Here is a 25,717-nt window from a genome sequence, read left to right on the forward strand (position 1 = left end):
CTAAACAAAGGTATTTTAGTTTTCAGTAATAAAGCTAAAATGATAACTGGTATGACTCGGCTTTTTTCCCTAATGCTCTGATGAAGATATCACTCAGAAGTAGGAATAATTGTTCTTTCTGTATATACCATTAAAAGATGCTATGAAGTGTAATTTCAGATCAGTTTTCATAAAGTACAAGAAAATTGTCACAACCATCTGTCACTGATTAATGAGAATAATGCACAGGCAAAAATTACCCTTACCATGAGTGCAATACGTTGCACTTCTCTTACCTAAACACCTTCCAAAGTGTGTGTACGCATGTAACTTAACCTTGGCACAGAGGAGGCTGGAACCTATTACATGACAGATGTTTAAGAACAAAATAATTCTAACTAATATTGTTTTTAATCAGTTTTGTCAGGGATTGTTGGTTGTAAATTGGTTGGTTTTAATTGAAGTATAGTTGATTTACAGTGTTGTGCTTCTGGTGTACAGGATGGTGATTGTTATACATATATATAATCTTTTTCATATTCTTTCTCATTATAGGTTATTATGTTATTGAATATAGTTCCCTGTGCTATACAGTAGGACCTTGTTGTTTTCTTATTCTGTATGTAGTAGTTTGTATTTGCTAATGCCAAAGTCCCAGTTTATCCCTTCTTTTCCCTTTGGTAACCAGAAGTTTGTTTTTTATGTCTGAGTCTCCTGTTTTGTAAATAAGTTCAACTGTGTCATCTTTTTAGATTCCACATATAAGTGATACTTAAGTATTTCATGGGTTTTAGTGCTATTATATAAAGTATGTTTAAAATTTTCAGTTTCTAATTTTTTATTGCCAAGTATATAGAAATGCATTTGACTTTCTGTATATTGACTTTCTATTCTGAGAATCTGCCAAACTCAATTTTAGTAGATTCCTTGTAGATTCTTTGGAATTTTATACAATCACTGTTAAGTCAGAACAGTTTTGTCGCTTACTTTCTGATCTGTATGCTTTCCTTTTATTGCCATATTGCAGTGGGAAGGACTTCAAGTGTACCTTTGGTTTATCTTTATGCCAGTAGTACCCTCTCTCTTGAATAGGAGTGGAGAAAGTAGACCCTGTATATATAAAGCATCTTACATATATATATGAGACTGATTTCTTGAAATTTGCCAAGATTTGCATTGTGGCTCAGCACATGGTCAGTTTTGATAAATGTTCCACATACACCTCCAAAGAATGTATTTCACAATTGCTGTATATATCTAGATATATCTCAATTAAATCACATTTGTTAACTGTGTTAAAAATCTCTAACTGACCTTGGATCTGTCCATTTCATTATTGTAGCTGTCTATTTTTGCTTTATGGACTTTGAGATGTGTATCACTTTAGAGTTGTTATACCCTCTTGGTTAGCTGATCACTTTATCATTATGAGACAGTCCTCTTTACTACAAATATTTTTTGCCTTGAAGTCTACTTCTTCTGAAATTACTGTAATTATATACCAGCTGTTGGCTTAGGCATCCTCCCTCCTCACTGGTCTTTGTGCTTCTACCATTGAGTTTGGTACAGAGTAGGAAATGATCAATAAGTGTTGTGCATATGACTGTCACTCAGTTTTCTTTTTCAAGTGTGAAATAACCATATATGTGATTTGTTTGTATATCCCTAAAAATCATTTTATTTTTGCCTATTTTTAGTCTTTATATAAATGGACTCAAATGGTAACGTATTTTTTTCATTGAACCTTGCTTTTGAGATTTATTCGTGTTTTATTATTCATTTTAATTTTATTTTTCACTGCAGTATAGTATTTCACTATAGAAATAACACCCCAAGAAATCTCATTTGGTCCCATATATACCTTAAAATACTATCTTCCAAATTTCTCTCTCTAGTCTTGATCTTTCCTTTGAGCTCTAGACTCCTGTATTCACCTGTCTGCGCAACATCTCTAATTTGCTATTATAAGAATCTCAAATTTAATGACCAAAAGATAATTCTTGATTTCTTTTTCTTCCTCTTCCCAATTTGTTCCCTTTTCAGTATTCCATGTCTCCCCATGACACCATTCACCTTGCTGTGCAGGAAGCAAAATCAAGATGGAAACACATTGAGCTTTATGTTGAGATATAAGCAGGAAGACAGACTGACTTGACTGGGGTAAATATGGTGGGATATGATGAGAGAAAATCAGAGAGATGGGCAGGGGTCAGAACCTGTAGGGCATGTATACCATGTAGGGAGTTCAGATTCAGTACGAGAGTTTTAGGAAGTCATGGGAGGCTTGCAAGCAGGAAGACCAGCTAGAATATAGTAGTCCAGAAGAGTTAAGATGGTAGAAACTACAGCAGAGTGGAGACAGAGAATGGTGCACAGACTTGGAATATATTTTGGAGCTAGAAATGGTAGAGGCTGCTAATAGACTGGATGCAGGGGTGTGTAAAAATCAGACCTAAGTCAAAGATGACTTCTTGTCTCTTTTCCCATCTCCTTTTCCTTCTGAACAACTCCCCCCACCCAACACACACACACACACACACACACACTAACTGTATTATTAGGTGCTCTCATTCCATCTCCTATGATTTTTGCCTGATCTTCATATTGTCTGTCAGTTCATCTCTGTATCCCATCATAGGTGATTTTGTAAGATCAGTCTCCTAGTTCACATTCTCTCTTCACCTGTGTCTAATCTGCATTGATAACTATCAAGTTTTCAATTCCAGTAACAAATTTTTTTCATTTATGAGTCCTTTTCAAATTTGCCTAATTTTTAAATGCTTTCCTTATATCTAATTATCTTAATCATATTTTATGGTCTTTCAGATTATTCCATTTGCAGTTTTTAAAAAAAAAAAATTTCCTATTTGCATCTGCTAACTCTTCCTCCTAGTAGTTTGTTGCCTACTAAAGATTTTGAGTATGTAGAATCTTTCCCCCAATGGAAATGCTATGGGACGCTCTCTGAAACTGTTCCTCTAGGGCAGTTTTGTATTTGCTTCTGCTAGGGTCCCAGAGTTGACCTGCTATTTTTCTTGATTTCTGGTTTCTATATCTATACACTCAGCCTAACCCAGCCTTAAGCTTACCTGTGGCATAGGCCTGGGATTCTCATTTCTCATAGATGACTTTGTGATACTGGGCTCTTGGATAGTTCTACTAGTCTTGAGAGCATGAATTCTTTGTGGCTTTATGGAGAGGATTAAGTTACAGCTCTACTGTCTCCTGTAAGCCTGAAACCAAGGCTCTTGCCCCTACACAGGTGGATCTGAGCCCCTATAATCTTCAACGTAACTTCACTGGTCGGAGAGAATTTACCAGAAACTGGTGGGAACTCTTTCTTGAAGCAGAAGGCAGTTTTTGATGTCTGACACCGAGTATTCACTCTGGCACTTGATAACAGATGTTCCTGCAAGCAATTTCACTTTAGATTCCACTGATGCCAGCATGTATTCTGGGAAATTGAGGAGGTCTGTCTTTAACCAGGAAGTGTTAAGATTATATTGTGATTAAGTATTTGGAACAGATGCATGATGTGCTTGTTACTTTTCTCTGATTTCTATTATGCTATTTAAAAAATTTTTTAATTCCCCTACTTTTGCTTCTAACTGGTCACATTCCCAAACAGCTTCCCTAGACTTCACTTAGCTACCCAATGCTCTATGTACAGTGGATGTTCTATATAAAGTCAAGAGTTTCCTTTTGGTCTTCTACCATTTGAATACCTAATTAGTAAGAAGAGAGATCTTGAGTTTTTTAAGACTCTTCATATCTAGTAATTTTAATCTTTTGCTTTTCCTAGTGATCTCATACAAATAACACACAGTTGTATATATTTTACAGTTTAAATCATTTTTTATTCTCTTGTGGAATGCTATGTTTAATGTTACAGTATGGTTGTCAAAGCTACTGAAATGTGACACATGTCCATGTCTAAATGCTGCAGAACAGTATAATTTTATTTAAACAAAAAAGGTTATTTTACAGCTGAGGTCTGATGGTTTTTAAACCAATGCCTATGTGTATGGCCAGCCACAAACCTGGGTGGTGTTTATTACCTGTACATATATATACAAATATATCCCATACATTTATATGCACACAGGCATGTATTAATTTATGTGTGAAATTTATAAAATTATATACATACACATACATGCATATCTATATACATATACCCACCCTATTGAGCTCACTTTTCTAACACTAATCAGCTCCGTGCCCAGTTATTATTGCTGTCCAGTATAACTACATGATTTTAGTGCCAATACCAAGCACCCTTTTGGATGCAGGACAGGTACATCTGTGCATATAGATATGTGTGACTATGTATGTTTGTGTATATAAAGGAATCATTGTCTCCCTTTTATGCTTCAGTCATGCATTACTACAATAAACAGTCTTTTCACCATAGGTTTTGGAGTTCTAAACAAACAGTGTAAAATCTACTTCTGGAAAACTGTATATGTTCATAGTTACGAAAAATATATATTATATATATGATTGAAACCTACTGAGTACATATGTTCTCTGAATCTGGCTATGTCCTAGCCCTTAGATAAATTAAAAAAACACCCTCTTAATAGGATGTTATGATAGCCTTAAATAGAACATTACCTGTATTTAGAATAGTTGATATATTTTAAAAGTTGACAAATGATGTTAAAGATTTGAAAAACACTATGCCTCTGCATAAATATATAAAGGTTTCCACCAAGGGCCTGGTTCAATTCATTGTCTAAGATTTTCATGTTCCAAGAGTGACCAATATTGTAGTCATTGTTCTTAAAATTATGGCTCATTAAGGCTTTTATACAAAAAAAGCCCTAGTTTTAATCATTAAAAAACAAGTTCTATTTAAAAGAAAAAATGTACATGAACACTAAAGTACTCATGGATATTATCCTGTACAAAGTGACTACGTAAGATAAGAGGCTCGTTCCCAGTAAGAACACCTCATGGTAGCACATGTAAACCTGGTTTGGTTCCTCTGCTCTGCAGCTATTCAGCATGTAAAATTTAAACCATTTCACATTAACATTTAAATTTAATACAGTGCAAATGTTTGAGAATAACTTGTTCCCCCCAGTGAAACAAGAACCAGCGTTATGCTGAAAATTCTTCAGATCTATTTACACATTGAGCTAAAAGTTCACCATAAACTTTGAAATTTGCTGAATATCAGCAGAAATGTTACTGAACTAGCAGCAATTGCATTTATAATATTTGATAGTTATTTGAGAGAATGCATAAAATTTTCCAGGCTATACTCTGAATCATATTGCTCTTGATCCCAAAGATCACTCAGGTTTTCAAGGATTGATTTCATACTTGCTTTTCCAGAAGTAGAGGTGTCAGCTTTCTCTGCTTTGCCATCCTTAAGAAAAATTGGCAGAAAGATAAAAAGATTAACTTCAGAAGTTATATTTTCCTTTAAAATATCACTTATTTCTAACATTACACTTATTCAACAGAGTTAAACACTTCAGAGTGATGGGAAAGTTCATGCTCTCATAGGATAAGACTGTTCTATTTTCCTACAGCCTTTAATAATTTGTCATTTTATGCTTTTTATTTGAGAATTTCAAGAACTCACTGTTAACTGGTTCACATTAGTTTTTTCATTCTCTCTTCTGTATGTATACATGTGTATATGTAATGTATATATTAGATATATAGTTAAATTATCTGCTTTTTCCCAAAACCATTTGAGAGTAAGTTATAGATACTATGCCTCTTTATCCCCCAAACAAGGACATTTTCCTACATAACCAAAGTACAAAGATCAAATTAAGCAGATTTAATATTGAGATAATAAAATGCTCTACTATCTATTCCATATTCAGATTTTGCCAGTAAGTTCCTTTATGGCAATAACTCTTGGTTCCCTGGAGCACAGCTTTTCTTGCTCAGAGTCACCCATAAGAAGCAGCAGTCCGTGTTTCTCTTAGCCTTTTTTCTAGATTTCACAAATCTTGTTCTTCAACTTTACATTACACGGTATGATTGAAGAACCTTTCTCCATTCTGGCCATCTTTTGAGGATTTACTAAATTGTTATGGTTTAAAATACAGCACCCAGAACCAGATATAATATTCTAAATGTGGCTTAACCACATGAAGAGGAGAGTGGAACTTTCTCTCAGGTTTGGACACTATAATTCTGTTATTACAACTAATTTAATTGCATTTCTCAGCATAATTTATACTGAGTGTGCAGTTGATTTTCTGAACTTTATACAGGACTTTAAATCCAGCCCTGTCAGTTTTACATTATTAGACTGACCAATATTTCTGGTTGGTGCATCCTTTGATTATGGATTGTTATCTGATGTATTAGTTCCATCATCCACAATAACAAAAATTACTACTATTTATTAAGAATCTATACTAGGTACCCTTTCAAAGTTCTACATTATTTCATTTTTATCTTGGCAACCATGTAGTAATAAAGGCATTTGTTACTCTGCCAAGGCTGACGATGCTCAGAGAAGTTAATTTGCCTAAGGTCACCAGTTAATAGGAGGCAGGGCAAGAAATGCAGACCCAGGTCTTACTCCTGAGATAGCTGTCCGTTAGCACGTAGACTAAGGAAAGAAAACCTGGGGCAAGACAGTGGGGACTTCAATCAAAAAGTCAAAACTTCAGATATCCCCTATGTCCTGGAGAGTTTTATCTGGACATCAAAAATTCCCTCAAAGGGTTATCTAGCTGATACTAAAGTGATAGTTCTTGCTGCTCCTTTTAATACTTTCACCAAGCAGTCCCATGAAGTCTCGGAACATATTTAAGATGTAACAAATTGTGTAAGTTCTTTACCTTATCAAGAGTAAACAGATCAAGGAGCTGATCTGTCCCCATGCTCTGTAAACTAGAATTTTCTTGGCTAATAACAGTATTTGCTATGTTCATCTTGAATTTCTGCAAACCCATTATCTTCTCTTCCAATGTTCCTCTGGTTATCAATCGGTAGACATTAACCACACGTTTCTGAATGAGAAAAAGACATAAGCAACTGTAGCACAAATAAATGGATAAGCTTTGAGATTCACCAAGTCCAGGGGGCTTGCATACCTGTACTAAGGACTTAACTACTAGTGACTTAGGATTGGGTTTTCTTTACCTGGGCCCATGAGCTTAAAATGTTTGCAGACGACCACAGAATATTAAGAATGGACAGTGTCCCAGGTTTTCTTAGTCCAAGCACCTAATTTAATTGCATCAGGAAGTGGTGCCACAGAATTTAGTGATGTGCCTAAGGTCGTAACACTTATTAACATCAGAGTAGGAACTTAAACCAACACTCCTTGTCTTTGGGGGATTATTCTTCCCAGTGCACAAGTTAACACCTGTGAGTGGTGACTTTACCTGCCCAATGCGATGGGCCCGGTCCATGGCTTGTAGATCACGCATAGGATTCCAGTCGTGCTCCACAAATACGACCGTGTCAGCACCTGTTAGGTTAAGCCCCAGGCCACCAACGTGAGTTGTAAGTAAGAGAACATCTATGGATGGATCATTGTTAAACCTAAAAACACAGATGTTAAAAAATAAAATTAGTACGTTTCTCTCTAAGGTTCCAATACCAGAAACTGAATTGTTTAATAAAAATCAAAAAGCACAAATGAGAACACTGCTTAATAAACCCATGATACGGACATTTCAGTGGCCACTAGAGTCAGGAGTCAAACCGGGGTCCAAAGCCCCTTCATGGGTCTCTAACTGTATTGTGTCTAACAATCTCTTAGGGTTGCTTGTTAAAAATGTTCACTCTTAAAAAGTCAGCAGGTCTGGGACAGAACCTAGGAATCTGCATTAAAAAAAACCCCTAAGATTTCTAAAGCAGCGGGGGGCAAATCACACCTAAGAAACACTGAACTCAGCAATTCCACTTCCTGGCTAGGCCAGCTTCCAACAGAGATACAGGGATCAGGCTAAAGATTTTAGCTAAACCATTTATTTGCTTCCTCCCACCCCAACCACCCAAAATAGGTGAGGGGAAAGTGGTTATCTCTATTTTTTGTTAATACCTTACATTTCTTTCATGCCCTTCAGAGTGCTTTCCTAATACGCTCACTTTTTTCCCCTAACGATTCAATTATATTTCTGCAGCTCTGTATTTTAAAAATGTAATAATAATAAAACACACTTGCAGATAACATAGGCAAAGAAAATATTTCATGAGGCAAACTTCTATGTATGTAATAATAATATACATTGATGTAGCTTGATTTATAGGAGTTTTTGGATCAACTTACCGTGAAACAATGGAATGCCTCTGACCAGGAGGTATGCTGCCATCTAATCTCAAGTAAGTGACCGAGGGTAAGTGAGGCTTGAGGAGATCATGCTCTACTATATCAAGCATGCTTTTAAGCTGACAGAAGATCAGTACCCTGTGCTGGGCTACGACAGACTCTGTGCCACTCTCGGAAGTGCTGCCACTTCCCAAACCACAGTCCAACAGCAACTTGAAAAAAAGAACCAATTGTTAGACAAGTGTTCAATAAAAGTAAGCAACCAATCTCACCAAAACAAATTATTTCTTTTTGTGGTGAGAATAGGTTAACTTACCACCTAGAAAGCAGATTAGCACTTTGGGCTGCAACCTGTCACCCTGCAGCACCTGGAACTAGTTTTGAGGTGCTCAGGCTTAGCATTTCCTGGTCACCTCTTCAGGAGATTCTGCAACAGGCATTTCTCCCCTTTCCTTGGTTTCCTTGAGGCTCCTTAGATCCTCAATGAATGTTACTGAAAATGATGACAGTTCTGAAGACACCCAAGCAAAATGGTCCATGAAGGGTTATGAAAGATTAGAATGTGAAGAAACATAAAGGAGCAGCTTAATTTGGCAGCAATCAAAATCACAGAAGAGAACCAAAAGCACCTAAATAGATCTCCTGGGTTCCTGAGCTTACTACTGGATTTGGAGGCCAAAATCTTTAATAGCAAAAAACACACTGCTGTAGATCTTTTCTATTTCCTGCCACTTAAGTGGTTCAGTGCAGATTCAATAAATAAATGAGTGAACAAAATCCAAGAGAATCAGATTTAGATCAGTTTGGGAAACTAATTTACCCAGTAGTCATCTCTATCCGTAAGATCTCCAATCTTAGATACTGAACTCTGCTCAAAATGTAAGACCTTAATGCGTGCAGGATGCTTTCTCCTTTCTCTGATGAAACTTACTTAGAAAACCAAAAGCTCAGATGGGAAAGATAATCAAAAGCCCATCCAGGCAAACTCCAAAATCAATGTAAAACTCTCAAGGTATTGTGCAGGAAAAAATTAATATAGCAGGCTGGCTTGCTTTTCTTAGAAAGTCCTGCTTGCAAGGTTGGCCCTTAGCTGAAAGAAGTCTGGAAATTACATTTTGGGAATCTTCTCATCATTCCATAACTGTGCTTAAACTGGTGTGCAAAAAAATATGATTTATGCTGAGATCTGCTTTCTTTCTGGGAGCCTAGAATTTTGGTATGAACTAGGCAGAGGGAATCTACGTCATCAGACCCAATAAAAATTTTAGGCACTGAGTCTCTAATGAGCTCCCTGGTAGACACCACCAGTTATTCTCAATAAAATTTAAGCCAGAGTAACTACTCCTGGCTTATTATATTATATATATTACACCAGTTTCTAAAAAAGCTTAGAGAAAGCTAAATCAATAACTAAAGTTCAGATTTTACAATAAGATCTTAATTTTTAAGGCTAGTTAGAACTAAAAGGTATTAACATTGACATTAACTTGAAATTAGTTCTTTCAATTTAACCTTTTACAATTTTAGAACTTTTCAAAATCCCATTTTTAAAAGTTATACCAAGAGTGACAAGGGCAAAATGGTAGAGTAGGCAGTTCTCAGAAAAATAAACTCAAATAGATCTACACTGACACACACTATAATCAAACCACTGAAAAACAAAGACAAAAAGAGAATCTTGAAAGCAGTAAGAGAAAGGTGACTCGTCATGTAAAAGGGATCCTCAATGAAATTAACACCTGTTTTCTGATCAGAAACTACGGAGGACATCACTGAGGAAGTGAAAAGACAATATGGAGAATGGGGGAGGTATCTGCAAATCATGTATTTGATAAAAGCTTAACATCCAGAATACAAAGTCCTAAAACTCAACTAAAAGATAAATAATCCAATGAAACAATGGTCAAAGGATTAAACAGGCATTTCTCTAAAGAAGATACACAAATGTCCCAATAAGTACATGAAAAAACGTCATTAGTCATTAGGGACAGCAAACCAAATCAATGAGATACCACTTCACACCTACTAGGATGCCTATAATTAAAAAAAGGAGAGTGAGTGTTGGTGAGGATGTAGAGAAACTGGAACCCTGGCACCTAGCTGGTAAGAATGTATACCATGCAGTCTCTGTGGAAACAGTTTGGCAGTTCCTGAAAAAGTGAAACCATAGAATTGCTATATGATCCAGCAATTCTACTCCTAGGTCTGTATCTAAAAGAACTGGTAAGAGGGACTCAAACAGATACTTCGAAGCCAATGTTCACTGCAGCATTGTTCACAATAGCCAAAAGGTGGAAACAACTCAATAGTCCATCAACACATGACCGGATAAACAAAATGTAATGGTGGTAATAAATAATAATAATAATAATAATAATAATAATAATAATAATAATAATAATAATAATAAGGGGAAGGGGAAGAAGAGGAAGAGGAAGAGGAAGAGGAAGAAGAAGAAGAAGAAGAAGAAGGAAGAAGAAGAAAAGAAGAAAAGAAGAAGAAGGAGAAGTAGTAGTAGTAGTAGTAGTAGTAGTAGTAGTAGTAGTAGTAGTAGTAATGGAGGAATATTATTCAGCCATAAAAATGAATAAAATACTGATACATGCCACAACATGAATGAACCTTGAAAATAAGTGAAACAAGCCAGTCATAAAAGACAAATGATTCCATTTGCATGAAATATTTAGAACAGGCAAATTCATACAGACAGAGTAGATTAGAGGTTACCAGGGGTTGTGGAAAGGAGAATGGCAAGTTACTGCTTAAAAGGTACAGAGTTTCTAGTTGGGTGACAGGAAAATTTTGGAAATAAATAGTGGCGATGATTACATTACACTGTGAATGTAATTAATGCCACAGAAATGTACACTTAAAAATGGTTAAAATGGCATATTATATATATTTTACCACAATTTCTTAAAAAAGCTGTATAAAAAATTTAACAAAGCAAACTTTAAAATAAATGATAAACACATCAGTAATCTCTTAGAGAAGCAAATTTACTAGTGTTACAGATCAGGAATGTGCAACACACATCTAACACTTAAAAGACTTACTTGTTTCAAAGCCGAGAGTTTAGGGGCATGTTGAATATCATGAAGAGAAGAATTCTGAACTGCCAGTTTTTCAGTAGTACTCTTGAACTCTGGATGCTGAGGTGTTAAGACTAATGCTGGATGGTTGCACAGTTTACGTAAGTACTGTAATGCCTTTAAGAGGGAAAAGAGTATATACAAGTCTCCACATGCCAAGAACATTTTTCAGTATCGTTTTCTGTACTGCTCTGTCCATCTAGAATGCCTTTCTTCCTCTCCTCACTACTCCCACTCATTCTTCAAGAACCAGTTCAACTATCTCATCTGTGTTGTCCTTATCTGTGCTTCTTATGCAGTTTGTATTTATTTTTATGAGAGCATTTATAACATATAAGTTATAGTGCTTATGTCTGTCACCCCACTAGACAATGGGCTTCTCATGACAGGAAAACTCTTATTTATTAGCTCCTATAGCTAACCCTATCCCACCCAAAGTGCCTGATAATGCTTATAGATGCTTCTGGAACTAGACATTATTTCCTGAAGAAGGGTTTCTCAAACTTCAGTAGGTATAAAAACTTCTTGAGGACCTTACAAATCTGTAAATCTCACCCCTCTACACAGTATTTTGATTCAGCAGGTCTGGAGGTGGAAAGGGAAAGGTGGAACTAAGGTGGTTTTAAGTGGTTGTGTTTGAGAATCAGAACCCTAAAGGGTCTCTTTTTCCTCTTCTGTGATTCAGCCATACCTTTTCTCTTTTGTCATTTACTTGGCTTATATTTGGGTCTCACCCTTGGCACAGATTTGTATTAGTAAGCTCCACTGGCAAGACTCAAGAGACTGCTGGGCACTACGATAGAAACTGTGGACCCAGGTATAAGCCTTCAAACACCACCTTTTCCTTGTTCTAGCTTTTAAAATGCTACAGTATTTAATTTATTGGTGACAAGGGGTTTTGGAGGTTTTCTATGGTGGGATATTTCAAAAGGGAAAGAAAAAGTGAGTTGATACTTTCCATCTCTTTTTTTTCTAGAGCACATTTATCATGTGTCTCAGGATTTCTGTACTTTTTTGTATCCTCTGCCTGGAATCACTTCCTCCCACATATCTACGTGCCTCAGCCCTCCTTCAGATCTTTGCTCACGTCTCCTTCTCAGTGACATCCCTGAGCTTTCTATTGAAAACCACAACCTACCCTGACTCCTATACTATATAACTCCATACTTGCCTTTATTTTCTTCTACACGATATACGTTTTACTTACTCATTTTTCACCTCTACAAGGGAAGGGGTCTCTTTTGTCCACTGCTTTAATTAGATGTTCAAATATTTTTTGAACAAAAATATCTCTTTTAAAACGCTCCTTTTTGTGTAATATACAAACATATTGCATTCTGTACCTTTAATTTTAATATTAGTTATGAATATGAAAAAATGGTACTTTCACCTATTCAAGAATATACACAAAATATTGAAAAAATTAAATAAACCCATATTTCAGTGTTCCATGTAAAAACTGCTACACTGAAAAACATTCTTCAGCAACATTTAAAAAGTAGATTGTAGTCTATACCTGGAATACATGGCCTGTAGCTTTAAGCTTTGGTTTTTCAGTTTCTTCAGAAAGTGCAGCTGAAGAAACTGTTTCATCAACATCACACTTGGCACGAGACTTAGCAAAATCCTCATAGAGCTGAACCTGTAAAATTGCCCCCATGAAAGCAGTAAGTATATTTATTTTCAATTGTTCAAAACAACTAGCAAAGGACAATAAAATCAGTAATTTAGATCAGCTCTCATCAAGAAAATAAATTATGATACCTGTATTTCACTACTGATTACAAATCACTCACTGTATCCTTGTAAATTCTTTTTAAATTACATTTAGAAAGCAAGTGTAACACATTAAGTTTGGCTGCTAAAATATTAAAAAGAAAACTAGTCAAATAGTTCTAGACACCATTTTTCTACTCTGTTCAAGAAGATAAATATATTACCAATAAAAGAAAGCCTGAACCTTTACAAGTAAATGAGGAAATCCTCCTTAAATGAAGTTATATGGTCAAGACCCTAGAGGTATGTTTCAAAAGACCAAGTTTTTAAAAGGATGCCACTGCTACCAAAAAGGGGAACTCACACTGAGTTTAAAGGATTACCTTGGGTTCTGGGCCCCTGCCTTGTATATACTAAAACAATGTGAAAGGGAAGAAAATCTAGAGTGCTTTCTAGAAGTCACAGAATAAAAACCTGTGGATGCTAAACAAAACCAAATGTCACTTCCCTCCCCAGGTCCTTTACTCCAGACTACTTCAATGTGTTTTATGCCATTGTCATAATACCACCACAGGCTTTTTAAAAAAAATCATCATCACAGGTTTTTTTTCTTTAAAAATTCTTCATCTCATTACCTTTAAAATTTTCCTTTCAAGAAATATTAATCCAATTTTTGCAAATGAGGACTGGAGGCTCAAAAAGGTGAGGTAGATAATATAAATGATTAGAGCTTTTAGCATCTAGATTAGTGTCCTGTCCACTAAACTCAAGTTGTACAGATAAATACTAAGTCTATAAATATAACTGTCTATACACTGCAGGGGAAAGAAGCTAAGTTTTCAGGTATGTCTGTATGTCTTTTATTCATTTGAAATCATAGTAAACCAATTCTAATACTGAAACAGACTGATGTACACTAACCCAGAACACAAAGTAAACATTCAAACAGAAAATTCTGATCATAGGTCACATCTTAAGATCTAAGAGACAGTTTCTCCTTACAGAAAAAACTACACAAGGCAAGGCATACAATAAATTCATTTGATAATGATCTCTCTATACAAAATTAAAACTGTGCAGAAGCCAAAATTTACTTTGAAAATTTACTGTCAATACTTTCCCTATTTGCAAAAATGGGGATTGACAATACCTATGATGCTGCTGTGAGGATATGACATAGGCAGATTTCTGGCCCTTATAAACAATGACTTACTTCTTTATCATTTTAACCTTGCAATTTTTAAAGTTAACTAGACATATAAGAAAGCAACTATAATACTGGATTTTGTCTTAATGCTGTATTCAAAATGCACATACCCAAATGTCTTATGTAAACATATCCAAACAGATGCATTTTGTTTTTATCTACACCTGTTTGAAGAAAAATATTCCTAAAGTCTAGGGAAGTAGAAGGTAGATTATAGTGATAAAACCAAAGGTTAATGCCCTTTATTCAATACTTTTCTGACTTATTCAAAGCACTCTACTAATAAACATATACCACCAACAACCATAATCACCATCACCAGATTCCTAACCTGGAGAGGACTAAGAGTACAGTAATAGTCTTGAATAATTTTGGGTGGTAGATCCTGCAAAACATCTTCTTTCATTCTTCTCAAAAGAAATGGCAGGACTTGGCGGTGCAGTGCATCCATCGCGAGAACACCTGTTATTATTAACAGAATTTTATTCCATTTTATTGTGATTATGCTTATTAATTTCTTGATTAAAGGGCTTCAAAAAATTAGAAATAAACTACAATCACTTGCACAGAGTATATAATTCTATCGTTTTTTTCATACCTGCTTCTTGCTCTCGACTGGAGCTTCGAGCATCCCTACTTGCTAATATAGGTTTACCATATCGAGCAGCAAACTGGCGTTCAGTCCCCAAAAATCCTGGCATGAGGAAATCAAATAATGACCACAGTTCCAAAACGTTGTTCTGAATATAAGAAAGGAATATCAGTTATCTTGTGTACTAGGATTATTTCCTTACACTTAAAAATGGAACATTAATGAAAGCCCATTGTGATAACACAGATGAGACATATTATCGAAGTATGAGCCTATATTTTAATGTGTAAAAACCAGAGAAAATACTCTGGTGGAGGAAATTTTCAAGTCTCCTCTACCAGAATAAGCCTAATCAGGAAAGTAAGAGAGCCTTTAAGCAAACAAAAAGAACCCCCAAAAACCTTTTGTTGTGAAAGCTATAATCTGTTTAAAAATACTGTGATGTTTCCATATAAAGAAAAACAAATTTTGATAAATCAAACCTAAAAAGTGATTTTTTCCCTTTTAAATCTACTTTTTCTTACTTCCATTACATTTTCAAATGTTTGTAATTACGTTATATCTTGTGGTTATTAAAATCCTACATGTTCACTTAACAGACAAAACCCTAATACTTGAGCAATCCATCCATCACCAAAAATTTAAAAGAAAAGTAACAAATACATAAAGAACCATTATCTTTTTTAAGAGTCAGAAGGAATCTCAGAGGTCACTTGGTGCTTACCCTCTCACTAACTGGAGGATAATGGAGGGTATCTTCCCTTCCAAGTAGTATGATGGGAAGCTAGGTGTAAACATTTGCAACCTATTCCTCTGGAAGATAAGAGAATTTCTCAAAAGTATCTAAAGACATCTACATACTCGGCCATCTCTCCCTTCCTTTTCTAAGATAAACTTCTATACTCTCTTCCCTTCAACTGCTTCCTAACCTCAGGTGTTCACACCTCTACTATATGATGATTCACTTGTGAATCATCTCTAGCTTTTCACTGTTAAATCAGTGTGGAAGAGAGCGTGACTCATGTCTCCCATACTTTGGATGCAAGACTTCTATTTACATAGCCTAAAATTACATTTTAAATATGAGTTTTAAAACCTGGTTTGCTCCAGTACTGCTACATACCAAATGAAACATTATAAAAGCAAGATAATTACTGGAAATTATCATTCCCATAGACTAAAAAACCTCTTCTTCAACTCACTGTCAAATGTCAAATCTTCTCTCCACATGGCAAATACTAAAAAAAATAAAAATAAAAAAATAATTACCTGGATTGGTGTTCCAGAAAGAATAATCCTATAATTAGCAGTCAGTTGTTTTACTGCTTTTGACAATTTTGTTTTTCCATTTTTGATGACATGGCCTTCATCAAGAATACAGTAGTTAAATTTAATATTTCTAAGGAAGAATAAACAGAAAGTGTTACCATTTTTTACTATATGTCAGGAACAATATGAAGAGTGTTTGAGGCAGGAAAATATTAAGTCTCTTTGAATTTGGTACTAAGTTTTTCTAAAAAAATTTTTTAGATTCTTACCTGAAGAAATCTATGTCATTCCTCACAACATCATATGAAGCCACTATCAGATTGTGCCTTTTCACTTGATGTTGTAACCTGTATTTAATAATAAGATTAGAAAATGGGGAATCTGCAAAGTTTATAATACACTTTCAAAGGGGAAACCACAGCTACCATTGTATAAAGTGCTTTTAACCTGCCTACTAAGCCCAACATTCCCTCCTGCTCACTCTACATCCTCGACCCTGCTATCTGAAGGCCATTCTTCTTAAGACTTGGCCTTCTTGTCCTCAGTCTGATTAGAAAAGAGATGGGTACCTCACTCAAAATGTGGAGGACATTTTAACTTTATTTGCCAATACCTCTTCCTTGGAGGCACTATTCCTTTGCCATAGCATGTTGTGCTGGGGGGGAGTGCAGGAGTTATCAGTCACGTCCCCATAATCACCAAAGAGATGAAGCATTCGAATCAGGTTAAGCCATTTACAATATTTCATCCCCTGACCATAAAGGCTGGTTTGGGGGCATGACCCAGTCAAGACCAGTCATCTCCAGTACTGACAGTCATGATGGGAGAGAGATCTGTTTACTGTAGTTGCCAAGCTAGGAGAATATATGCCTAGGACTGCCCATGGTCATCTTATCCACCAACATTAGACTAAAATCCAATAGAGACCAACAGAACAAGTTGTACATGGGGAGGAAGAGCAAATTAGATGTACCTGAAGCAAGAATTCACCCCATGAGATGTTCAGTTTAATCAATGAATTTCCTGTTGGCTTAAGCTAGTCTGAGCAGAGTTTCCACCGTTTGTAAATGGATGAATTCTTCTACAGTAAATTCTCTAAGAGTGCAAGCTATTGAGCTGCCTGTGTTCAAATCCTCATTCTGCCCCGTTACTTAGCTAAGTGACCTTGAAAACAGGCTCCATGTCTTAGACGCCTCATCTGCAAATTGGGAACAATACTAGTGCCCATACATCATAAGGTAATTATGAGAATAATTTACATTTATGTAAAACTACTAAGAATAATGCCTGACCAATAAGTGCTCAATGTATGCTAGCTGTTGTTAACACAAGGGAAGTAAGTCTATGGACTAATCAGCAATCTGACTATCCAAGCGTTAAAAGATGAAATGGAATCAATGAGATTCCACTCTTCAACATTTGTATTTAGGAACGTAAGAGACATACTAGTTAACAGAAAAAGGGTAAAGCTAGTAGAAGTCTAGTGCTTCTATACTATCAGGGTAGCTAGAGCAGCCATTATGGACCAAAAGCCCTTTTGGGGACACGGAAGGACGAGGGAGCTCTTAGGGAAAGAGATACAACAGAAGCAGCGAGGAGATGCTATGATCACAAGACTCCACAGAAGGCCACAGACAATGACTGATTCCTGATAGTTTCCTAGCTCCAAAACATAGAAAGCCCAACTGATTTTTTAACAATGGCTAAAGTCCTTGAATCGGATGGGTCTCACTGATTATATCTTTATTATATTCACTCACCTTTCTTAAATAAATTTCTATGTCTGACAACGAAAAAAGCTAACTAAAATTCATTTTTAATAAATTTTATCCTACCAACTACTTAAAGCAAAAGATTAAACATTTTTTGGTTGTACAGTTCTTACCTTATTCTTTCAGTGGGAGGCCCAGTATAATGCAACGGATTGAGATACTCTCTGGAGCAAAATTTACCTACTTCATCCACCCAATGACCTGTTAATGTTGGCGGACAAACCACCAAGGAAGGAAGTGGCATACATTCTGCCAGTTTTGATCTTGCATATTCCTGGGCCCTTTACAACAGCAAAGTACAATAAATTAACCAGCTTGTTTACATTTCTCAGCATCTTAAAGCCTTCTTTTAAAACAGCTTTTAAAATTACCTGTGACAATGATCTCCTGCTAGAATGCAGATGGACTGTAAAGTTTTTCCTAAACCCATGTCATCACATAGAATTCCATGAAGCTTATACTTATTAAGAAATGCTAACCAGTTCACACCATCCTGAAAGGTTGGAAGAAAGAAAAATGATATGTGTGAACAGATCATAAATTTTTTCTTGTAAAGAACATGTTTGCACAGACCAAAAATCCGTATTTTTACAGGCAGAGACACCAAATGGGTGTAAGACACTAAACACAAGAATTTACTAAATAAATTTTTTAAACTCTTCAAGGTACATTTGAAGAGAATAGTCACTATTAATATTTAAAAGATAAGTATGAAACTTTACCTGCTGATATTTTCTGAGTTCAGCATTGATTGGCACTGGAATTTTGTAGTTTTCTAATTTTTTCCCATCTAGCAATTGCTCCAAAAAGTGTCGCTCCTTGGCTTTCAATTGGATTAATTCTTCTGACATATTTGGAGGGTCTGGAATGCCTGCCTAAAATTATTGTTTAAAGTGTATGAAAACTTTTTGCTATGATTTATTAATTTTCCCATCCTCAGGTAATGAAATCATTTCAAGTCTTACCAAATATAAACAGAGATAATACAATATTGTATATCAGCTATACCTCAATTAAAAAAATACTTGATAAAAATACATACATATAAATGCAAAAAAGCAATTCAAAAAATATGATTTTAAAGACTCATTTTGAAGATTTTAAAGAGAAATAATTAAGAATTTGACAGGTATTAAAAGTGCTATAATGAGACTAATAAATGAACACATATAAGGTAATTTAAAGAACACAGCAACAACTTAATTTTTCCCACACCATGCATTACTTGACAAACAGGCAAATAACGTTGTTAGCTTATTTTAAGTGAAATGCTGTTATTGGAGCGTCTTAACTTTAGTGTTATGATACACCATAATTTGGTTCTCAAAACGTGATTTGCAGACCCCTTGGGATCCCTATCTTTTCAAATGGGTCACTGACATCAAAACTATTTCATAATAAAAGAAAAATATTGTTTGCTTTTTTCACCATGATAATGTGTTGACACGTGCTCTGATGTGCAACAGTAATGGTGGGCAAAACTGCTTGTGCCAAAGAAGGAAGGCAATGGCCTCAACTGTACGAGTAATCACTGTACTCATAGCCATGCATCAGCATTTTTTTAAAGCTAGTTTCACTTAAGAGTGTCCTTGAATCAGTAAAAATAATTTGATTAAACCTCAACCTTTTAACAGCACATCTTTTTAACATTCTCTGCAACAAAATATAAAGTACACATAAAGCATTTTTGTTGCATATCACAAATGTGAAAGTATAATATGCTGAGGAAAAGCACTTCGCAAGGCTGTTTATAATTGTGAGCTGACCTAGCCATTTTTTATAGAAAAACATTATACTTGAATGGACTGACAAACTGGTTATTCTGACTTGGGTTATTTGGCTGACATTTTCTCAGAAATAAATTTGTCACTTCAAGGAAAATAACTGACATAACGCATTGCCGATGATGATCAAGCTTTCAAGGGAAACTTATTGGCACTGCAAGTGCTTCCCAATATTAAATAATTTTCTGTTGGTGATATTAATGAGTCTGATTTTTTGCTATTGTATGATGAAATGTTTCAACCCTTAAAAGACTTGTATAACTTAGTGAACGAATATTTTCAAATGACCAATGCATGTTACAAAACATGTACCAGTAAAAGACCTATTCAAAAGTATAAGATAAACCACTTTAATGTAAGAGATTTATACATTTATCGATAGGACTTCAGATTCAAACAAGCTTTCTCTTCTTGAGTTTTGACATGTTATCAGACAAAAGAATATCCACAATTATTTGAAAAGGTTGTCAATATACTGTTTGCTTTTCCAACTACCTACATCTATGAGGCTGGACTTCCTTCCTGTACCTCAACTGAAGGAACATGTTGCAAGAGACTAAATGCCCAAGCAAAGAAACCAGCTATTTACTGTTAGGCCAGGCATAAAAGAGCTTAAAAAATAGTTTTCATTAAAAAAATGTTACCTGTGGTAACATCTATGGGTTTATTATTTAAATGAATTAATAAATCTTTTTACATTTCTCAGTTTTAATTTCTATTATAGAAAATATGATAAACAAAAGCACAATGGGGTCCTCAATTCTTAGGAGTGCAAAGAGGTCCAGAGCCAAAAAGTTTGAGAACTATTGCCCTATAATTAAGAAATGTAAAGTTAAAGTTAAAAAATGTAAAATCCTGAGAATTTCAATTAAATTCTACTAAAATATATGTTTCTTATAATACCAGAAAAGAGTATCAGGAGTGAAGTGTGTAAACTGAGTCTTAAAAATGACTGCATGTTATACTTTCAGAAGTTCTTGTAATTAATGACATTACCTAGTAAGATAGAAACCAGCATTTTAACACATCTAATATTGTAATGATAATCATCAAAATGAGGCCTTTCTGCACAGTGCTTTACAAGAAGTAACAAATCTTCTAACACTTATCCTCATGGACTTTTTAATAAATGACAACCAGATATAAGGCAATACAATAAGGTACATTTCTGAACAATGATTAGGACTCATAAATATTATTCAGGGCCCTTCCTGTGAGAATCTTCCTCAGTCCAATTCCTATGAAATCAGCAAGAGTTACTAATAGGGCAGGGAATTAAAACTTCTGTCAAAATCACTGGTTGATATTCCCTGAATCCTTAACAGTAAATATTTCAGAAAAGTACATGATTCTTCCTATGTAGATATAACAGAGCAAATCAAGATAAAGTAGAACAGGAATGAACCTGCATGACATTCTTCCTTCTACTGTTACGTCTTCAAACTCACAGCATCTGATCTGCTATTAATCCAATCCAGCACGTGTGGGTTTTTTTAGACATCTATTTACTCTATTTACAGCTTTTTTTTTTTGAGGGGGGCGGTTATTAGGTTTTTATTTATTTTTAGAGGAGGTTCTGGGGATTGAACCCAGGACCTCATGCATGCTAAGCGTGTGCGCTACCATGTGAGCTATATATATACCCTCCCCTTCGATACATTGTGTTTTTAATTGTAATGACATTTTCCATTTCAAGAAGTTCAATTTGGGATGTTCTCATAGCTTCCATTTTGCTCATTATACTCATGCTTTCCTCTGCCTTCCTGAACGTGTATTTTACCGTCCTTGTGTACTAATTCTATTTTCTGGGTCATTTCAGGGTCTGTTTCTATTGGCTGCACTTTCTTCTGGTTACTGGACATATTTTCATACCTGTAAATTTTTTGATGGGTGTTAAACGTCCTAAGTTTTATGTTGTTGGATGTTGGACTATTAGGGGCTAAATATTTTATGGTTTTTTTCTGGGGTGTAGTTAAGTTACCTGAAACCAATTTGATCCTTTTAAGGCTTGCTTCTAAGCTTTAAGTGGGTTCAAATCAACCTTTTGTCAAGGGCTAATTTGGCCCCACTACTCAGGCAGTGTACTTCTAAGGACTGTATGGTAGGTCTACATGCCCTGTATGGTAAGTCCTTTGACTCATCTTAGTGGCAATACAGACTATTCTTAATCCTGTGTGAGCTCTGGGAATTGTTCTGCCTACTCCTTTCTATGACTTTCTCCCCAGGCTCAAACATAAATTTTCATACATATGCCCAGATGAACACTCAGCCTTTGTGTGCACCTCTGAAGCTTCCTCTCAGGCACTCTACCTTGCACTCTACCCATCTTGTCACCGCACTCTCGCTCTCCTAACCTCTGTTTAGGTTTTGCTTCCCTGTCCTATGGTCTGGAAACTCACTCCAGGAAGTAACCTAGGGTGCTTCATTTGATTCCCTTCTCTCATGAATCATTATCCTGTGCTACCTGTTGTTCAGCGTCTGAAAACCACTGTTTGATCCATCTTGTCTGGTTTTCTAGTTAAGGTGGGAGGACAAATCTGTTTTTCTATCATGGCTGGAAGCAAAACATGCATCATATCCTTGTAATTTTTCACATCTATCAAAGGAAACCTCACTACTCTTTTCTCAGACTCTAAAGTCCAAAATCTCTTTTCTTTGCCAATCTGCTCTCTCTTAAAACAAAAAAAAGTAGTTTAGACCCTTTATCACCTCACAGTGGATCTGGTTTCTGTTTAGGGGTACTTCCATTCTAATCCACAAAGAGCTATCAAATTGATTTTCCTAAAACATGGCTTTCAGCTATTAGATTAATTTTCCTAAAACACTGCTTTCATCACCTACTCCTTTGCTCAAAAAACACACAATGGTTTCCCATCACTCATTGGTTCCAAAGCTTGGAAAGACCAAGGAGACTAATTATAACCAATTTAGTTTACAGATAAGATGATGCAAGGCCCAAGAGTTAAAGGATATGAATAAGAGCTATAAGGCAGAGGCTAGAAATAGTTCAGGAAATGACACTTGGGTATTTCAATACAGTAGTCTAGTATGTTTTTTGGTCACGCTGGTTACTTTAACACCTTTTATTGTGGAATAAACATTCATGCAGAGAAATATATAAACAAATTATAATTTAATAAATTATAAAACAAACACCTTTGTAACCATTGCCAGATCAAGATCAACAGCTGTGCCATCATCCTAGAAGATCCCATATGCTTCCCCAGTGATAATCCACTCTCCTTTCCTCAAGATGTAATCATTTTACTGACTTTCATGGCAATTTCTTTCTTGCCTTTCTTTATGCCTTTATCACCTAAGTAAGCATCCCATGTACTGTTGCCTATTTTTGAGCTTCATAAAAATGGAATCTTATGTTAAGGATTTGCTAATATTGTATGTGTCTGTACTTTGTTCATTCTTATTGCAGTATAATAATCCACAGTTAACCTATCTATACTCTACAGATAATGAATATTTGAGTGGTTTTAGACTATTATAAGTAATGCTAATAATAGATATTCTTGAAGATGTATCTTCGATATATATGAATTTCTCTAGGATATATGCCTAGGATGGATTTGCTAGGTCACTGGGATGGGAGTCTTCAACTTTACTAGATAGAGCCAAATTTTTTTTTTTCAAAGAGGCTATGCAACCATGCTCAAATTTTGCTGGTAGAAATGTAAAATGATAGTTACTCTGGAAACAGTTTGGCAGTTTGTAACAGAGTTAAACATCGTATTACCCAGTAATTCCATTCCTAGATAGCGAAATAAAAGCATATATCCACACAAAGACTTTTTATAAGTGCATGTTGATTGTAGCATTACTCTTAATTACCAAAAGCTGGTAGCAATCTAAATGTCCATCAGCTGATAAATGGATAAACAAAATGTGGTATGTCCATACAACAGAGTAATTTTTGGCCATAAAAAGGAAGTATTGATACATACTACAATACAGATGAACTTCTTGCTGATTTCCTGAATTACAAAAATCCCATAAAAGTATATTAAGTGGCTTAGTGGTAGGGTCCTGGCTCTTCTTTTACTTCAAGCCACTTGTTTTCCTGCATTGGCCACATACAGTTATTTCTGCCCCATGAATATACTCCAGAACTCTCCAACTTTAACCTTCTAGTCTGCTTTCTCCAGAAACTAATAGACTTCTGTTTGCTTTTTACACTTTCAATTACCATCTCTCAAATGTACCTTTCATGTAAACTTCAGAACAGAATCTTTACCTAAATGTTACCAGGGATACTTAGGAACAATTCCATTTCTAGAAATAGCATCAATAAATTATCATTCTTTTAGGAACCACAATTTTATTTAAAAACACTGTTAAAAAAAAAATCACTCACTGCAGCATAAAATTCTTAATGCTTATAACGTAAATATATTCAAAAATTTTTTTTAAACCTGATATGTTCTTTAAAAAGGATTATAATTATCATGAAGTTACAGAAAACATTGAGTCCATAAACCAAGTTATCTTCAACTTACCTCAAGTGGCATGAGTCTAATTAGTGTTGCAAAGCACTGCGTAGCCATGAATCTTACACTGTCTGTCTGATCGCTCATTCTTCCTAGAACAGGCACAACTAAAAGGACAATATATGGAACAATACCAACATCCAGTTGTTCCATTACACCTGAGTAAGTTATTAAGGAAATTTCCAATTGGTTCTGAGGTAGATGCTTTCACAAACTGAATCACCAAGACTCTAACTTTTAAAACGGTTCCTCATTTTCTCATCTGTATTATGAGGGGATAGACCAACTGTCCTTTAAGGCCTATGGTTCAATTGTAACAGCATTTGCACACTGTTGCTCCTTTGTAAACATTATGTAACTTTCCCATGATAAAGAATATAGAATTATGTTTTTCATCTAAGAAAGGCTGGAGGAAGCTTTACTAATAAGATTTTTTTCATAGAGAAAGTTTCTGGAATTCTCATACCAAAATAGTTACACTGTAAGCAAGGGAGCACAATTCAGTGTCACTCAAGATTAATTCCAAATTCCCCACCAGGATCTTAACAATCACAAACTGGACACAGCAGGCCCAGTCAGTTCAGTCCTTGTGCCATCTTCATCATTTCTGAACCTGAGTTTCTACTAATTTGGTCTGCGTCTATCTTGCTCTTAGAAATATCTTTCAAGTATTTTGAGTTAAAGATTGTCAGTGGATGCCATTCCCTTGGTAAAAAGCTTGCCTATATATTTCTAGTTACTTAATTTAGTCATTCCCCCCCAAGTAATGAACAAAGTGAACATAACATGTTTATAAGGACTACCTACATAGTATCTGATTAATATTAATAAAACACTGATAATAAGCCAAATAAATAGAACAGTTACTAGATAAATACACAGTTCATGAAGTACATAAAATTATCTTTACCTGTAAAAAGATCTTACTTTCTGTGTAAAATTTTCATAATAACATGTAAATATATTTGTAATATACTTATAATGTAACATAAACATACTTTAAAATAAATGTTAAAAAGTGGTTTTCTTTTTGGAACAAGGCAGGTTATTTATGTGCATATCTGATTAAATAAATTTTATTTCAGTCATTCTTAAATAAAATGAATATAATTCTGAACAGTTTGTCAAAATAAAAAAGGATACAGGCAAGTGCTTCAATTGCACCCTCTTGTTTGATATTGTCATCAATTGCTCCTAGCCATGGAAGAACCTTCTCCAAAAAAATATTCATTGTTTCCATGGTAGCTATTTTGCTCATGACCCCCACACAACGAGCAGCCATGTGCCTCACTGCAGTGCTGGGGTACTGAAGGCACATATAAAGATGAGGCAAATGCTGTACCAACTGAAAACAAAAAGTTTAAGACAATGAGAATATTCATTAGGGAATCTACTGTTTAAAACATAACTTTAATAGCCCGTACTCAGAGGTTCTCAATATTCTAAGTGACTCTACATCCAAGAATATCTCCAGTTACCCAAAACATTATTGTCAAAACATCCTCAATAAAAATTGAATCTAAATCTAAGCTAAGTTATTATAACTCTTT

The 25,717-nt window shown here is 35.2% G+C and overlaps 2 protein-coding genes across 2 annotated transcripts in view; one reads left to right on the forward strand and one right to left on the reverse strand.

The window, feature by feature from the left end:
- The window catches only part of FGFBP3 (fibroblast growth factor binding protein 3), a 111,537-nt gene that overhangs the window by 19,783 nt on the left and 66,037 nt on the right, over window positions 1-25,717 (forward strand). The window lies entirely within an intron of this gene.
- Window positions 3,813-25,717, reverse strand: part of BTAF1 (B-TFIID TATA-box binding protein associated factor 1) — a 74,683-nt gene continuing 52,778 nt past the window's right edge. Inside the window, exons 24-38 of the mRNA XM_010971221.2 lie at window positions 25,311-25,512; window positions 24,177-24,325; window positions 18,607-18,759; window positions 18,256-18,377; window positions 17,998-18,165; window positions 16,382-16,459; window positions 16,113-16,242; window positions 14,850-14,991; window positions 14,583-14,713; window positions 12,845-12,970; window positions 11,293-11,445; window positions 8,237-8,448; window positions 7,347-7,506; window positions 6,798-6,968; window positions 3,813-5,356 (exon numbers count right to left, since the gene is read on the reverse strand). Of these exons, the coding sequence (XP_010969523.1) occupies window positions 5,213-5,356; window positions 6,798-6,968; window positions 7,347-7,506; window positions 8,237-8,448; window positions 11,293-11,445; window positions 12,845-12,970; window positions 14,583-14,713; window positions 14,850-14,991; window positions 16,113-16,242; window positions 16,382-16,459; window positions 17,998-18,165; window positions 18,256-18,377; window positions 18,607-18,759; window positions 24,177-24,325; window positions 25,311-25,512 (2,241 nt within the window). The 3' untranslated portion in view covers window positions 3,813-5,212. The remainder of the gene's footprint in view (window positions 5,357-6,797; window positions 6,969-7,346; window positions 7,507-8,236; window positions 8,449-11,292; window positions 11,446-12,844; window positions 12,971-14,582; window positions 14,714-14,849; window positions 14,992-16,112; window positions 16,243-16,381; window positions 16,460-17,997; window positions 18,166-18,255; window positions 18,378-18,606; window positions 18,760-24,176; window positions 24,326-25,310; window positions 25,513-25,717) is intronic.

This window comes from Camelus bactrianus, chromosome 11 (genome assembly GCF_048773025.1).
Source record: "Camelus bactrianus isolate YW-2024 breed Bactrian camel chromosome 11, ASM4877302v1, whole genome shotgun sequence".
Taxonomy (NCBI): Eukaryota; Metazoa; Chordata; class Mammalia; order Artiodactyla; family Camelidae; genus Camelus; species Camelus bactrianus.